The sequence below is a fragment of the Coturnix japonica genome, chromosome 10 (genome assembly GCF_001577835.2).
Source record: "Coturnix japonica isolate 7356 chromosome 10, Coturnix japonica 2.1, whole genome shotgun sequence".
Taxonomy (NCBI): domain Eukaryota; kingdom Metazoa; phylum Chordata; class Aves; order Galliformes; family Phasianidae; genus Coturnix; species Coturnix japonica.
The window spans coordinates 12,312,955-12,330,318 of record NC_029525.1 but is presented as its reverse complement, the minus strand read 5'-3'; the positions used below and the strand labels follow the sequence as shown (position 1 = coordinate 12,330,318).

Genomic DNA, 17,364 nt, shown 5'->3' with positions numbered 1-17,364 from the left:
GGTTTTACCCATGTAAGGTTTGGGTTTGGACACTCTCAGGATCAAGGAATCGGGCGCCATATTCAAACCTAGGCTAAGAAGCCTGCTGTCTCCTTGACAGCAAAAGCATTTTCAAAGGTTTTTGAGAAGACCTGGATTGGATCGATTTGTCAGATCAGCATCAAGCTAAAGGAGGAAGAAGCTCACCCTCTCCCACGGCTGTTGTGGAGTTGGAGCAGAATAAAACATCTGCGTGGCTGATGAGCAGTTCTACCACAGCCGACTGTGCCTGCAGCTCCATGCAGGCAGCTTCATTGCTGGCGCAGGCAGACGGGCTCTGCTGGGATCTGAAGAAAAGGCAGATCTTACAAGTCATTTCCCCAAGATCATTTCCCCAAGTCTGAATTTCTGTAGCCAAAAACTGTCAAGTTGGGCTCTGGAGACTTCCGCAGTGGGCAAACAGCGATGCCACTGACGAAATTCTCCTGGATGATCAGGGACACAGCAATCCCAGCTAAACAAGTGAGTAGAAACTGCCATCTAGAAATTGTGCCCCTGGGGTTGGGGGACAGCAGAACTAATCATCGTGTTGAAACAGAAAAAGAAGTTTACCTTAAGAGGTTTGGAGCCCACACAATCGCTAAGTTCCTAGCATCCATGCTGGTGACGGAGCAGTTCCCAGCCAGAGACGCAAGGTGCCTCATAAGGTACTGCAGAGTCCTGGAAAACAAGAGAGGCAGATGTTCAGCACCAGAAAGCAAGCCGTGCTACAGTGCACAAAACAGACCTCCATTCATGCTGGTGGTTGTCATTGCTACCGTCCCTGAACATGAAGTAGAGAAAACGTTCCCAGTGCCACCACACTGCAGCACCAAGCCCCAGCACAGCACAGCCGCAGCCAATGGTTGCACCAACCATGCCACCGTGCAAGGAGCTGACCCAATCAATTGACCCAATGCAGCCTTCAGCCGCTGCAGCGTGCACAGGCATGATGTTGCAGGTGTGAGACAACACCTGGAATCGCATCATCGCCCTCTGAAAGGCAGCAGGGCTGAGCTCAGCAGACCGAGCGCAGCACTGACCTGTAGTGAGGAGCGGGCAGCTGCTGGATGGCATCCTTCATTCTCTGCACCCGCTCCTCCTCTGCAGCACCGGCAGCGTCCTGGAAAAAGGCAGGAAGGGATTCAGACACCAGTCAGGCTGGAGAGCTGCCACAGGTTTGGGAACCATGGGGACAGCGCGCTGGTGGTCAGCACCGAGGCAGACTCGATGCCTTCCAAGAGGCATCAGGGGAACACAGCAGCACGCAGCCTGTGCCACCAAGGCCAAGCAGTGCAAGATCTGGGGGCTTTCCTGCCTGATTGCGCAGTGTAGCTCCTCGCAGCAGGCATTCCTCTCCAAGTCCACTTTGCTATTAACCCCATTCTACCAATAGCTGGGGAACAGCAAAGGAAAGGGAATTCTCACAACCATTGTGAATAGCTTAAATAAGCACCTCTCGGCACCACCACAAGTGCCATCAGTGAGAGGCAGGACGTGGCAAAGACATGCCTCATGGGGCTAACAGAAAGAAGACCTCAGAGCTGGGGCACTGCTGCAACCACTGGCCAGGATGCCCAGGGAACAGGTATGTGTCATTTCCAAGACATTCCCCTGTGCTTACCAAGAACTTGTCATACAGCTGGTCAGTCAGCAGCGGGTTTGGGAGCTCCCTGAAATACATTTTACACAGGGAGCTCACGCTGTGAATGTCTCGGACGCTGAGCTCAGGAACCTGCTCCGTATCGAATTCATGGCTGCAGAGAAGGACACAGAATTGGGCAGAGGGCTTTGAGAAAGACGAAAACAAGTCCACAGCCACACAAAATACGGTCAAGAAAAGGAAGGGGTTCCCCAGAACGCCCGCAGCATGGCACGTGCCCCTACTGACAGCTGTGTCAGTCGCAGCACTCTTACCGTAGTCGCTGGATCTTGGACATGACGCCAGACAGGCGGTATATCCCCCGCACCACGCCATGATGCTCAATGAACTGAGCACAGCTCTGCAGGACCTGGGGGACTACAGAACAAGAGCCAGCGGTTAGCTCAACTTGCCCAAAGGAGCAAGATCTCAGGAATGGGCTGTTCCTTACCATCACGCCCAGAGCGCAGAAGGTGCTCCCCCAGGTCACACCCAAACACCCCTTCCTTCTTCAGCTCCGGCTCCGTCGCTCTCCTGGGGCGGGCCTTCACCAGGGAGCGAAGGAAGGGGATGAGCTTGCCCCGTCTCCTTGGCACTGCACAACAAAACAAAGAAACCAGTTCATTTCAATTTCAGGGCTTGGCGTCGGTTGGACGAGGCAAACATANGCAGCTGCTGAAGACTGCAAGCTGCATGTGAGCCAGCCACTCATGTACCAAGTGCAGATACAATTCTGGCTGGGTATTAAAAAAAACCTGTACGCTGGCAGGACACACAAATTAATCTGTTCTCTCTGCACTGTTAATCTCTCTGTTAGAATTCTGTTTCCAGACTCAGGAAGCAATTCACAGGGAGACTTGGCACAACTGAAAAAGGTCCAGAGGACATCACTGAAAAGCAAATAAGCTTCTTCCTATGGCTAGTCTAGGTAAGACAAAGAATATATATGGCAAGGACTTCCTATGGCAAGATAGGACTTAAGACAGACAGACAGTTCTAAACATGAGAGTTGTATGAGCTGGAACAGATTACTTACAGAGTCTGGTAATCCCAATATTAGAGATCTCTACAGAAAACTTAGACTAACCTATCAGAAATGATGCAGCTAAGTTGAGAAAAAAGATGGCTGGTGAGGTCACCGCCAGCCATTAGCTTCATTAATTTTATGCAACCACAACTAATATGTAGGAACAATAATTCCAACATTAACTGGCAGAGAAAAGGCAAAGGAGTAACAGGACATTTAGAGGACACTTCTGCTAGAACAGCACAGGACAACTTTGATTGGGAATGAGATGTGTTGGTAAGATACCCAAGACTGGAAAATCAATCGCTATTGGACACAGCAGTATTTAAAACCAAATCACTGTAAGGTCAGAAAACAAAAGATGAGAAAGTATAATCCTGTATCAATATGCACCAATGGAATCAGGCAGTATAAAATGAAAGCTTGAATAAAACTTGCCTATGGTACTGTTAAACCTAGGAGGATTACAGGTCACTCCTTGCAACCTCACTCCTCCTCACAGAAACTCCAGAGAAGATCAAAATGAACAGAATTAGAATGAGCTTTCATTGATGAGCCGTTAGGAACAAATAGATTACTGAAAGCTGTGTACATTTTATCAGCAGCAACCAGGTTTGGCAGGGCTGTTATCGCTGGGTCTTAGTTTATAGAGGTATAGATGAAGGGGAGAGGCCATCTGGGCAGAGCTGCCAAGTGAATCATAACAGATCAGGAGCACAGGGCTTCCCTTCAGAAGGCTGAGCTGGGAACATCGTATTGGGAATTCTTTCTCTTACCAATTTCATCTGATCTCTTCTCTCTAAATCCCTTTTCTATTCCAGGCTTTGTTTCTCTGGGGCCACTTATAACACTCCTTTGTTGTGACTGAAGGAAGGAAACAAAAGAAGCAGGAAAGCATTTTGCTGTATTAAAAGCACAAAGATGGAATGTTTTGTTGACTGAATGTGCACTCTGCATTCTTAACTGTTCTGATCCAAAGCACAGTAAAGTCTTCAGTTGCCTTGGGTCACATTCACAGTACAAGTCAATATTTCATCAGTCTGGTATGGATTACAGAGGACTGAATTATCTCAGCATAAATTCTGGATTGCATTTTATATAGTCCATGGACCTGATATCTCCTTTCACTTTCCTACCTGCATTTTAGCAAAGGCTGCAGGTAGGTGTCATTCAGTAGGGTTTCAATAGACACGTTTCCAGGTCTCATACTGATAGGAAGGTTAGACTCTACAATACAAAGAACAGATTACAGCCATAAACTATGCCTTCTCTTCCACCCTCATCTCCACTCCCCAGTATGATACCTTATTTAACTTATAATTGCAGTACGATTTTTCTTTTGGGGTTGGGATTCTTATCAACTCCACCATTAAGCAAGTGGAATAAACTATATCAGGGCAAACTACAGGCAGGTAAAAATAACGTCTGCAATCTCTTTTCTAGAAATGAATTAGCTCTGGTGCTATAAAATCTCTAACAAGTTGGATTAAAAGACAGACTCCTCTTACATCTTTATTCCCAACAGAAATAGCACTGCTACTGCTGGGAGATTTATTCATGTCACAACCAAAGCACTTCACATTCCCAAGAAGACCAAGTCCTTTGGCTTATACCTCTTGTGACATCCTCAATACATTACCCTTTCCATCCACAGACCAGGGTATATTAGAGATTAATACAGCTCAGCAACTCAAAACACACAGATTGTCAGTCTCAGTAATCAGCCTGAAGAATTTAGAGGACAGTTGTTATTTACTGAAAGTGATAAGAGACCCAGCAGAACACTTAACTCTAAATAAACAATGTGGAAACTTCACTACCCAGAAAGTCCTAAGTGGCAAATACACAGCTCAGATGTTCCTGAATATGGTTTGATTGCATCCATGCTGTGAGGCAGCAAAAGCAAAGGGAGGGAAAGCTTAAGTCAGAAGGCAGGGGGCCCTTCTCACATGGATCTGCTCTCGGTGTTTAGCACTGGTTTGTTAGTTCATTAAGAGTGTGTTAGAAATCAGTCTCTCCATGCTTCTCACCAGCTCCATCGTGCAACAGCGTGGCATTTATTACAATGCACTACTCAGTAATGGGGCCTTCTGGCATGTGAGCAGCAAGGGGTCATACAGAGCCTGAAGGGAGCTGGCAGGGGCTTTGTGCAGCACAGAAGTAACTGCAGAGACAGTTCTTTGCTTCTCTCATAAGTTTCCCTGTAGAGAAGTGTCCCATTAGAACAGTAAGAAGACGGCAACCAAACCCCATCTCCTTAGAAACATGCAATGATTTACCTATTCTACCCTACCACAATGAAGTGCTTTAGCACTTTACCTATCTTAAGCTTGTATTGGTTTCTGCTCACCCTAACGCTGGAAATAAACCCATTCTCCAACAAGCTGTTGCTGCTCACACAAGGACTTGTGATGGAGCTCTAAAAATAGCCAAGTGGCACAACAGAGAGAGCTCCTGCATTCACGCCAACACCAGGATCCAGAGCCCAGGGAGCTGAAAGGGCTGATAATAGCCTCCATCGCTGGGCACTAAGTGGTTAGGCTTTGCCAGCTGCTGAATTCCTGCCAGCCATATGTCTGATATCCTATAATAACCAGCCAGATGTTGGGCTAAGGTAAAGCCTGACAGAGTTCAGAAGGAAAACGGTGTGCCTGCCTCTCATGATCAGCCCTTGCTGATCTTTGAACTCGGCTGTTATCTTGAAGGAAAGCCTCTTCTGAACTTCGGCATGAATCTAATTAATGAGTTAATTCCCTGCTAATCTATTCTCCTCTTTGTGTCCGTTTCATGATTAATTTAGTTCCAGTGAATTTCCTTTACTGACTGCAGAGTAGAAACACACTTCCTACCCTATTAATCTCCACTTCTGACCCATCAGTAGGGGACTAAACAAGGGTAAATGGCTCCATGCTTTTATTTTCTGAGCCAAGTGATTTCTAGCAACGTAAGGTGGAAGGAAGTAGGGAAATTCTGCAGGCACATCATGCCACTACTGTAAGAAAAGGTGGAATAAAGGCTGTCGATTAATTGAAAATTCTGCCCAGTTACATCAACCACACATCTAACAGAGAGGAAAGAACAGCAAGGCTACACACTGCATAGGAATGTCATTCGGATGTAAAGGATCAGATAAATAGCCAAGCCCAAACACCAAGAAGATAAAATCTGTTGAGGGAAACATAGCAGGGATCTGGGTTTTGTTATTCCTGAAGTTCCAAGGCTCCCTCATATATTTCCAAAGATATTTTACTGGTGTGGAAGAGAAGATCTTAACTGGAGAATGCACAGACTTCTCTGTCTACCTCTGCCTCCAGCACTCTTGGGAAATAGAAGGAAATTTGGCCTGTTTACCTGTCTGCTGAGGTAACAGTTACTCTTTCAGCATCTAAGTCTTAGAATGAAGTCCTCTTTGCTGAAAAACGAACATAATCTGCTGTTTAAACTAATAAAAGAACAACAAACCAAAATCAACCTGCATTACTGTTAGCAGCGTACAGACATGACAGAAAGCAGCAGTAAGGCTGACATTTTCTTAGTTAAGCTAAACGACTAATAACTACCTGGAATAACACGGGGAGTGAGCACAAGGCTGCAGCTTTATACCTCTGGATCCCATTCAGGGCCAGGCTGTTTATTTCCTTTAATGCTTTACATCTGTTAGCATTAAACCACACTATCAGCTCTGATGGATTTACATGTATCTTGCTGTTGCATGCATCTCTTGAGAGGCTGAGGGATGGGAAAGGTTACCTTCCCGCAATTGCGTTCCTACCAGTGCAGAATGTTGTCGTTTTCCAGTAGAAATGCTACCTTGTCATTGCTCCTCGTTCATGTGTCTGTAGCATTGATTATTCCTGCCTGACTGTAGTAGCTTGTAGTTGACCCTATTGAATTGCAGTTGTTTACTTCAGGCTGCTTTTCCAGTTTGTCAAAATGATTTTGAATTCCAATGCAAACTTGTCTTACATTGGTTTCATCCACAAATCAAATTAACATACTTTCTATTTCATCTAAATCTTTAATAAAAATATTGGATTGTACCAATTCTGTGACCAGGTCCTGCAGAAGATCATTTAGAACAGCTATGCATTTTGACAGCGAGACTGAGAGCTACTTTCAGAGTACTTTTTCTAAGCAATTTTTATAAGAGCTGCTCTGAAAGTAAAGCCTCCTATTTTATTATGTTGGTTGAGGATGTTGGTGGTATGGCAGTAGAGTTTGAACCTTCCCACCAGGATCCCCTTCTGTTTTGTTGCTGTGTGATAAGTGGCAGCAGAGGCAAAATAGCGTCTGTCATGGAAGTGCACATGAAGCAAAGGAATGGAACTGAATTTCTCTGTGCAGAAAAAATGGCATCCATTGACGTTTGCTGGACATGTACAGTGACCAATCAGTGGATGTGAGTACAGTGAGGCAGTGAATGGTACATTTCAGCACTGGTGACAGTGATGTGAAAGACAAGCTGTGTTCCAGATGGCCATGCAGATTTTTTAAGTGCGACCTGCAGGCTCTTGTTCACTGCTGGTGAAAATGCATAGCTAATGCTAGCATCTGAGTTGAGAAATAGTGTTTAGTAGCTGAGAATTTACTCTATCAAGCAGTGTTATTGTGCTCTTTGTATCTACTGTGATGTCCGTGGAAATAAATAGGAGGCATTATTTTTGGAGCAACCTACAGATGTTCATCCTTCTATAGCTCATCTAAACCATGCTGCTTATCTGGCCTGAGAATTTAGTAAAGTTTTGGAAACTCTCTTGGCATCTCGTCCACTCTGTGTTGCTCTGACACCTTCTCACAGGGGTAAATTAGAATCATTAATAGTAATTTGTTCCTGACAAAGGTGTGTTGAATGATACCTATCTCTTCTAAGTTGTTCTAAACTGTTTCTTTCTTCTGAGGACCTGGAGTTAAGCTGACAGGTCTATCATTTTTCATCATCTCCCCCCCTTTTTTTTTTCCTCTCTTCAAAAGAAGTCTGTACATTGTATCAGTTATCTGGTTCATCACCAGGCTTTCCTAAGTTCTAAAAACATAATCGTTAACAGCTTTGAGATTGATTGAGTCAGTCCCTTAGAAATGCAGTAGGAATATAGCAGATTCAGCTCATTCGGAGAGATCTAAGCTATGTATCTTCTCTACCCTATTACTTTTGTATTCTAGGCCTTTTTTTTTTTTTTTACTTCTTTGTTAGTTCTTAACAACCTTAATTCATCACAGTTGACCTTTTTATGAAAACTGATGCAAAATCTCTCCTCACAACCTTATCAATAGGATTTGCTTCTCTGATGAGGAGCAAACTAGGACTTATTATGCAGCTTTTTGCTACTAATAAATTGAAAGAATTGCATCCTTTTCTGTGTGATATTTTTGCCAGACTCGTCTCACTTTGTGCCTTCATTTCTCCACCTTTATTCCTAGTTGTTCTTTCTGTACATTTGTACTCATTCATATTAATCTATTTAAATCTTTTTCTGCGTATTGATGACTGCGTTTACAGTCATCAAAGAGCTTGTGATATGATCGGGTTGGTCTCCTAACCCTTTGGATATATTTATTTGTAGTAACAGAATTAGTGTTTATATTCTTTATATATATATATTGACAGTTCTTAAGTCTCTTAGAAGAAAATTCTTAAGGATTCTTATTCATAAACCCACCCACCCCAATCTCCATTGAGTTGTGTGGAAGATTTTCATAAGGCCTTGCCCACTTGAACTTATGTTTTTGCATAAGTTTTGATGGAGCTCTTCCGTGGCATCACTTTTACTGGGGCCAAAATGGTTCTGAAATGTGTGTTGTCTTTCTCTTCCGACATTGCTTACAAGGAAAATACAAACTTGTTCTTTAATGCTAGCAAACTGCATGTCCTGTGCTGGGTTGACAGGGTCTTTAGAAGTAAGAAAAGCTGTTCGCTACCAGGGTTCACTGCTTCTAAAGGAAACAGAGTTCCTGCTAAGAGTCAGCTTTACGTGGAAATCATGCTTGTAGTCAAGCACATTACGACCACATTATTCTATCAAAATGTAGCTCAAACAAAAATTACGAATTTCATCACAGTTACGAAATGACAAGCAAAATCTTTTCTCATTTTTATCTAAAGACCTTGGCTTTATCTCTCAGCCTGCAAGTTCTGTTTCCCAAAGCATCATTTTCCTTTGAAGGTATTGACAGTAGATTTTGATCGAATGAAGGTATTAAAAGTAGATTGGAGATAAATTCCAGTGTATTGACATTCCTTTAGTCTGGCTACTGCTCTAAAATAACCAGAACTGGCCTAGTGAATCATCTGATTATACCTGATGACTCTAAACTCAGACTTTAAGATCTCTTGCTGGGTACCCTTTGCTTACCTTGTGGAATCTGGAGGGATCCAAGAAGTTCAATAGCCTTGACACTGGTCAGTGTCAGCAAGTAAGAAAGGTTGTGTTTTTCTTTCTCTCTGAGGAGTAGGAAATTATCTCATTTATTAATAATCAATCCCTAATTTACGCTGGGGTGAGATTTGTCAGTTACACTGCTACGTTATTTTCTTGTAATAACCTTACCAGTTCTACAAAGCAAATATTTAAACTTTCTTCATGGTTTCCTGGTATTCTTTACACCCAGAGCCTAACCATAACACATTGAGATGCAAGCAGCTTTACTGGAAGACCTTCATGCTGGATTCCACTGTTGATATAGGAAGGTACTGCTTGTGTCACAGTGCTCATTTGCTTACTTTCCTTAATCACCATGCAAGCACTGTCAGCAAATCTGTCTCTTACTCTAGCTGGGATTTCAGAGAAACACCTTGACATACAAGGCAACGCTGTCTTTTATTCCCTTACCTGCCCATTCTGAACAAGCTGTGCACCTTCATATCCCTGTGCTACTCATGAATTACCTTCTTGTCTGTCTCCAAAAAACAGTTTCTTTCCAGTCCAACAGCCTGTTTGTCCTCTGCAGGCTTCTTTATCAGAGGAACTGTTCATAAACAGTATGCTGAAAATGTAATTACCAATGCTCCTCTATGTGTGCCTCCCTCACTTCTAGTGCCAATGAGACCAAAGTTTAGAGAAGAGCACTGAATGTTTCAATGCTTTCTGAGAATAATTGTAGCAAGAAGACTTGACATCCGTGATGGGTCATGTAGCATCCTGTATCCACAAAACCTGCTTGCTCTCTCTAGTGAATAATTCTTACTGCCTGTAAAAATCCTGTTTTAGCATATTCTTTACAAGCTTCTCTTATTGAAAGATCCTAACTTCTTCAATTAAGAATTCTGAACTTCTTTTGGAAAGGCTATGATCTTATTGGGATAGAGCAGACAGCATCTCTGTGTGTACATATGGAGGTGGGTGTGTTTAGGTGTGAGTATGTGTGCCTCAGTGTTGTGGAGTGTATTATCTGTTTCTCCTAGTGTCTTTTATCTGAACATTGAAGTGTGTAGCTGTTTGCTGTTGGGTGTTTGTGTCAGCTTCTGGTTCTTAGTGATTTCTATTCCTGCAGAAAACTGACCATCCCATAGGGTAGAAAGCATGTTGAACAATTTTATATAATAGGACAGACACTAGTGAACACGAAAGACAGCCCTCATTTAGGGTTTGGGAAAACATAGAAGAATACAGAAGGATAAATAAATATACAAAAGGGAGAAATTGTAAGGAAAAGGAAAAATGGCAATATGTGGATGCCATACCTACATTTACTTTGCTCCAGATTTATATCTGGACAACAAATGTTCATGAGACAACTTCAAGGACAAACTGTTTGATGCTAGTTTCTAAATTCCTTAATAAGAGCCCTTAAGTAAAACCTCAAGTTTAATCTTCCAAGCTCTGAGATATTCATTGTGCTTCTGTATTTCTCAGTTCTCATTAAAGTTTTGGATGCTAAGGCACTTGATAGCTTGAATCCTTGATGTTGAGTGGTTTCATCAAAAATTTCATAGCTGCTGAGTGGCAGTTGTGCGCAACAGATGCTGTGCATCTCTGAGGATACCTTTAATCTCCCAAAATGACCATGCACAAGGTTGCATTGATTTCACTCAAGTGTGAGCTTAAATTTAGATATGTGCAGAACGATATATATATGGGGTATGGTTTTGCTTACATTCAGTGAGTCCTTCAGTTAAAGCAGCAGTATTTAAAACCATGCAGGTAATTTCTGACACAAATCCAAATGTTGTGCCTTCCTTTCTTTTCAGACTAAAGAAGGAGAAGTTTATTTAATTCACTTGTGGTGGTATTCATTTAGGTGGAGTTTGGTAGGCCAGGACATGTTCTTTCCAGTTGTGCTTAGCTCAAATTCAGTGAAATTTGCAGCTCTCCTGCATTAGAAGAAAGAAAAACAGTAGGAGTGAATGCCATAAATTAATTGTCTACCTAAAGAGAACTGAAAGCTCTCCTGTGTTTACAGACTTAGAGTTGAAGATGAGGGAAAAGGGGCTTATTCAGAATCTACTGAATATAATATACTGGGTGTGTTGGGGCGCGCCGCTCCCAACGTCGCTGCCGTTCGTGAGCCGCGCTTCTCCACTATTGTCTCGCGTTGGAGGCCGCCTTTGCCGCCGCCCTGCTTTCCCGTGGTTGGCCTCGCCGCTCCGCTCACTTCTGTATTCTTTCTACTGTCTTCAGTGAGTTTTAGATCAGACCCAAGTGCACAGTATATGAGAGAATGCTATCCTGAGCAAGGAAATTCCTTTCATATTTAAGTTATCTGGATTGCATGTCTGTGGTGCTGTTTTGGTTTGTTATCTTATAATCCTGTCTAGTATCTATTTACTTTCCTTTTTTGAGCAGAAAGTGCTCTGATGTCTTGCATGCAACCTGGGGAATAATAATTATTTCTAGGGTGCAGTTTTTTAGCTGGATGTTAGGAAGGAGGAGATAACAGGAAAGACAGACAAGTAATTTTCATGGGGCCTCATTCTTTAAACCTTCAAGGAAGTAGTGGACACATTTCTAAGTTCATTGTCTTAAAGAAAAGAATAACATTAGAAAATACAGAAAAGAGAAAAGATAGGAAAAGACAAAAGAGAAGAAATATGAAAGAATAGTAAGATTATTTCCATGGATTTCTCTTCCTCCTCCATTCCTCCTGTACTCACATAGGTTTCTTATGATCTGATCAGTCTCTATGGGATAAGGTTAGATATGAAGTGCGTTTTTCCTTTGGAAATACACTTTTAAATTGCAAGATACACTGGATATTGTGGGAAGAGAGCTTGTTGGATTTCACAACTGATGAATGAGATTATCCACCTTTTGTGTACTCCAACTAATTTAAAGTTTGAACTTTTACATAATCAAAGAGGGCCACTCATGGGCTTGGAAATGGATGTGGAAATAAGAGAGAACTGCACCTGGGAAGTGAGGCAGGGATTTGAAAAAATGGTGATAACGCAACTGAAGGGTGAGTGTTGTTGAAGAGGTATTTGACAACCTAAACTAGAATTGCAGTACATGCTCTAATTCACACTGGCATGTGTTGATTACATTTAGGCATCATCCTGTCCTGAAAGCACAAATGGGGACTCTGATTCATTTAAACGTTATGCTGTTCTTAGGGCTGTATTCCTAGTGAGGGAACAAGAAGCAGATCCAGTAGTGCTGAGAAACAAGGCATTGATTGCTCTATTGAGTTACTACTGAGCATGTGAGAACCTGCCTTTGCCCTGAGTATGTATTTTTGGAGGGTCTCTTTAAGAACTTAGATTAACTCTGAAAGAAATGTTTTTGGAAAATCCTGTAGAATGCAACTCGGAGGTTCCTTGAGCAGTGGTTTCCTTTTTCCTTACACCAAGTGAACAGCTTCTTATTTCGAACAGTTTCTTCTTGTATGGTTTTGGCCTCTGCTTTTCCCTCAACTCCAGCCACGTCATGTGAAGCCAAGGCTTTCTAATCTGTTTGTAATACATATCAAAGAGGAGATTAAGTTTAAAATGAGAATACAAAATAGTACCTGGCTCACTCAGATAAGGCTGAGACAAAGCTAGAACAGTTCTGATCTTTGTAGAGTCCTCATTATTATTACTGTCATCTGTTTACCTCTTACCTCTGCCATTTAAGTACAGTTACAGTTCAGAAAAGCGACAGTGAAAATTACCTTATTGGATTTGATATTCGTTCGCTGTCAGTGATGCCCAACTCCACTTTGCTAGATTCAGAAATCAAAGGATGATTGCCCCCATGCACTGCCCTCCTAAAAATCTCTGGCGCCAGAATTGTTACCTTTAATCTTTCAGTCAAATTCACTGCTACTTTTAGCTGTAAAACCATCACTGGCAATAGAGAACATGGAAGCAAAACTTTTAAGCAGAATTTTCCGTTCTTGTGAAACAACCATTTTGTTTATATAGCAACATCATGGCGGCTCCAACAGCATTCGGTGATTTTAATAAGTTATTTCCTTCTTTTGTGTAGGCTGATACAAACAAAACAGTCTTACACCTTTGAACATTTGGTGTAAATAACTGCAACTCAGAAGAATAGATTTCTACTATTTTAATATTGTTGATATTATTATTGCTGGTATGATCTGCCATTTTTTTAGGACTTTGCGTCGCAACTGAGAACTGTTTTCCTTTCTGCCAGCATCTTGGCTGGATGTGAGCTACAATAGAGGCAGCTGGTAGCCAAATCTATTGGGCAGTCATGGGGGGAAAATGAAGAGCTTGTGACTGCCTGCGTTCTTCCTTTTGATAGCCAGGTTTCTCCTACAATGGAACAGGCACATCCTCCATGAGTTACTGTATATGCATGAAATAGAAAGAAAAAAACAGTTTTACATCCAGATTTTCAAATGGGGAGATGTAAAGGTTGTAGAACAAAACATTACTCATAGTAATTCTGAGTATAGAAAGAGTCATTTCAAAAGGAACTGTTTAAAGGTGAAACAACAGAGACGGCGGGTAGTATTTGATAGCAGCCTGTGTCCAAGGTCCTGAAGAACAGTAAATTAATGCATTGTCCTCATTCTGGAGTCAGAAATGAAACTGATATTGTTACTTTTCTGAGATTCTATGGTTTAGAAAGAGGTATTTGGTGAATTAAACAATTTCCTTCATGTCAACTGGTCATAGTGTTTTGTTTCACCTTTATGGATGTATGTCTATATGCTAATTCTGATAGAAGCTTGAAAGATATGGATTTTAGTCCATTTGGGGGTTTTGGTACAATTCAAGTAGGACCACTCATTCTTGAATAACAGTTATCCAAATTAATGTAGATGAAATTGATCTCTTTCCTACTTTAGCTAAGTCACTCAGCATACTTGTTGATAAGTGTCACAGAGAGATGATTGATGTCCTCTTAGATGCATGTGGGCTATGCAGAATGAAGATAAAGATTTTCTTGCCTGATTTTCAAAGATGGAAGACTGGTGCAAATAGGAAAAGCAGACAGACAGGAAAGGATCTTTCTCTGTGTCCAACTGCCATTATATTTTTATGTCTTGTCTTTTGCAAAAAAAATAAGAAAGATTAAGAATATACCTTTTTTTCCAGGGAAAGACTGTGTGAAGGGAAATAATTTGTTAGAGATACTCTGAATGCCTCTCTATATATGAAGTGGCAAGCACTTGACATCTCTTCTTACTGTCAGCCATGCTACAGCTTTCTTGTTCTAACCAAATAGAACTTCCCTAAAGAACAATCAAAGCCTTTTTATTTATTTATTTTTTCCTTACAGCTATTATTTCCATTCAAGGGAGGGAAAATGCAGTTGGCACCCTGAGATAAACAAACTATTAACACAGGAGCAAAGACATAGAAACTGTCTGCCCTCATACTGCCCAGAATTTCCCTACTCTTACAGAGTGCTTCTTTAACTTTGCATTTTACTCAGTCTGACCATACTGGTATTGAACTTCCAGTGAAATTAAGCTATTGCAACTTGGCTTCTAATTAGATTAAAGCTGCAATGCTAGACATCTTCTTTGGAGTCCTCTTAGGAGAATCAGCGGGTAACACAGAAAATGTTACAGCAATGTAAGTAGGAAATAGGGAGATAGACAAGTATGCCTGCAAAAAAATAGGGGTCAACTCCTGCCCATGGAGAAATATACTATGCTTCGTGCAGTGTGTCTTCAAGTCATGACCCTTCTCAACTTCTACTTAAGAAAGGGCAACTATCAATTTTCAAGGACATACCAAAAGCAGCTGAATCCTGTATTTTATCACCTTTGTGGGCAATTTTCCAATCATGCTGCTATATTTACTCATGATGGCTGAATCCAGAGAACAGAAAAATAGTGCAGCACTCATTCACAATTTGAACCACACACAGTTCAGTGCCTAGGAACCTTATTTTATGAAGGCAGTTGAGATTTATTACTTCAGTGTAAAAGGTAATGAATTAGTCAAATATATACGTAGAATATTGCCATTTTTGGAATTAGAATTTGTTCTGGTTTATATTATACTCTGTGTGGGTATGTCTAAACTTCAGTATCCTGGCAATATCCCAGTTTAGTGCTGGCACATACCACCCGCTCCCATTTTGGTTTCCATAAATTCATGAGTAAGGGCTAGAGAGCCACGTTCTGCATCTGAAGAGTGACAGATCTGGGAGATTGGTGGACTACAAGAAGTGCACCTGTCATCTGGTCTTTCTACAGCATCTGTTGTTAAGGGAGAGTTTCAATAAGCTGAATTATTATTATTTTTTTTAATTTTTGCTTCTGGGATAACTGCTTTTTCATGTATGGCAAAGACTTGAATGAATATGGAAACTCATCCTTCTAAGTGCCAGGAAACTCTTTCATCACATTACCTGTAAAAACATGGAAAAATCTGATCTATATAGGATTTAGAGAAGCAGAAAATTATTAGTAATTATATATATATATATATATATATATATATATATACACACACACGCACTTACTAAGTGTATATATAAGTATATGTGTGTGTATGTATATATACACACTAATTTACTTATATATATATATATATATATATATATATATTTCATTTCTGCTTGAAAGTGACATGGCTTTAGACTCTGCTTCTTTGACCCTTCTATGATAAGAAGCAAAACCAGCGAGCCACAGGGCAAAGTTGAAACACCCCATTGGTTTTTTTTAGTGACATAGAGCTTCTGATTAGAGTCATGAAGTTTGTTACTGTGATTTAACTCTATAGGTTTCCCATCCTTGATCTTTTGCCTGAGAAAAACTGACGGAAAAATTCCACTAGTCAGAGGTAAGAAGTTGACACCCTTGTGACTTTTATTGCAGTTGCACTGAAGTAAGAGTAGGGATGGTGGAAACAGCCTTGACAAAGAAGAAGTATCAGGCAAAGTGCAGGTGACAGTGCAATTTATCACATGGTGGCTGTGAAATGTATTAGCTGCCTATCACCCTCAGTTATGTAAAAACAAAGAGAGAAAGAATTGATTAAACTATGACCTCTTCCATCTACCAGCTGTCATTTTAGTTGTTTGTGACAGAGGCTAGTGTGTAGTCATTAAATGCACAGACTCAGCTTTGGGTTTGAGCATCATATTAATGTAGTCTGTTGTGTGATACCTTTTCCATGAGGAAAGTTCTCCTATCTGTACATCACCAATCTGGAGTTAGCTGCCCATCCATTGCAGTGGTCTGGTGGATCCCTGTACAATGACTCACTCATCTTCCTCTTTTGGCCCTAGCCTTTGTACTCTTGTCATTGACTCAGAATCTTTGCTTCAGCCATCAAAAAGTTCTGATTTTTCTGAACAGATGGGCATCATAGCATATAAGGAGAAGAGACAGGTTGGTCTTTTCTAACTTTCCAGCCCCACGGGACAATAGGAAACTATCTTCAGAAGTTTAGATATAGAGAGAATTATGGTTGCCTCTGTGACAAAAGAATTCGAAGTAGCAAGTCATTTAGCACCAACACTTCTGGGGAAGTTTGACAGGTTTCCTATATAGTCTGTGTTTCCATCTGGTTAGTCCAGATAAAGCTTTAAAAGAACCTCTTTTCCACAGAAGCTTGATGTATCCACCTCCTATTTACTGTTCAGGAAGATGGATAGCTGTAGTGGTAAAACAAACTTTAAGAGAAGGCTGCTAATTATGAAAATTAATTAGTGAAGTTTCACAAGCTCTTTAATCAATACAAGATACTACCTGACCTGATTTAGTAAGTGAGCTACAGGCAGGCCCCTGTAGAGTAAGCATTGCAGTATTTAGTATATTGTTTCTGCATCAAGGAGTTACGAGAGATGCTATAAACCTTTACGGTGTAAGGGTCCATCAGACCTTTGAGAATCGTTCAAGTATTTCATCCATCCAGGTGTATTCAGGATGAATACAAGAGTTATTCTTTAGTTGTCTGTATATATCTTTATTCATTATCTGAGCAGCTAATGTGGAAGAGTAAATCATCTGTGGATTATTGGTATGGATTTCCTTGGGATTTTGGGGTTATCAGTAGGCACTAGAATGAGTATATGAAAAGACAGGGTCAATCATCAAAGCTTTTTCTTTGAGGGATTAGAACTGAATGTAATATATAATCACTGGATAGTAGAAAAATCATTTTCCTTAGAGGTTCATCTTGTGATTGTGGAGTAAATGACCTGATCTGAAAGAATCTCTCCTGAACAGTTACTCTTAGCATCCTTTCCTGTAGAAGAGCATTGGGACAGAACAGACTACTTTTCTAGGGAATCAGATCACCCTGTTGTTACGGTCACCTACACTCACA

General features: G+C 41.2%; 1 protein-coding gene across 1 annotated transcript; it reads right to left on the bottom strand.

Annotated features, from left to right (window-relative positions):
- Positions 1 to 6: 6 nt before the first annotated feature.
- Positions 7 to 2,272, bottom strand: LOC107318831 (rho GTPase-activating protein 33-like). Its single transcript, XM_015873102.2, has 6 exons — positions 2,112 to 2,272; positions 1,936 to 2,038; positions 1,643 to 1,775; positions 1,062 to 1,141; positions 592 to 699; positions 7 to 326 (listed from the first exon to the last, which is right to left on the bottom strand). The coding sequence occupies exons 2-6, from the start codon at positions 1,956 to 1,958 to the stop codon at positions 161 to 163; spliced, it is 510 nt and encodes a 169-aa protein (XP_015728588.2). The 5' UTR covers positions 1,959 to 2,038; positions 2,112 to 2,272; the 3' UTR covers positions 7 to 160.
- Between the last annotated feature and the right edge of the window lie 15,092 nt (positions 2,273 to 17,364).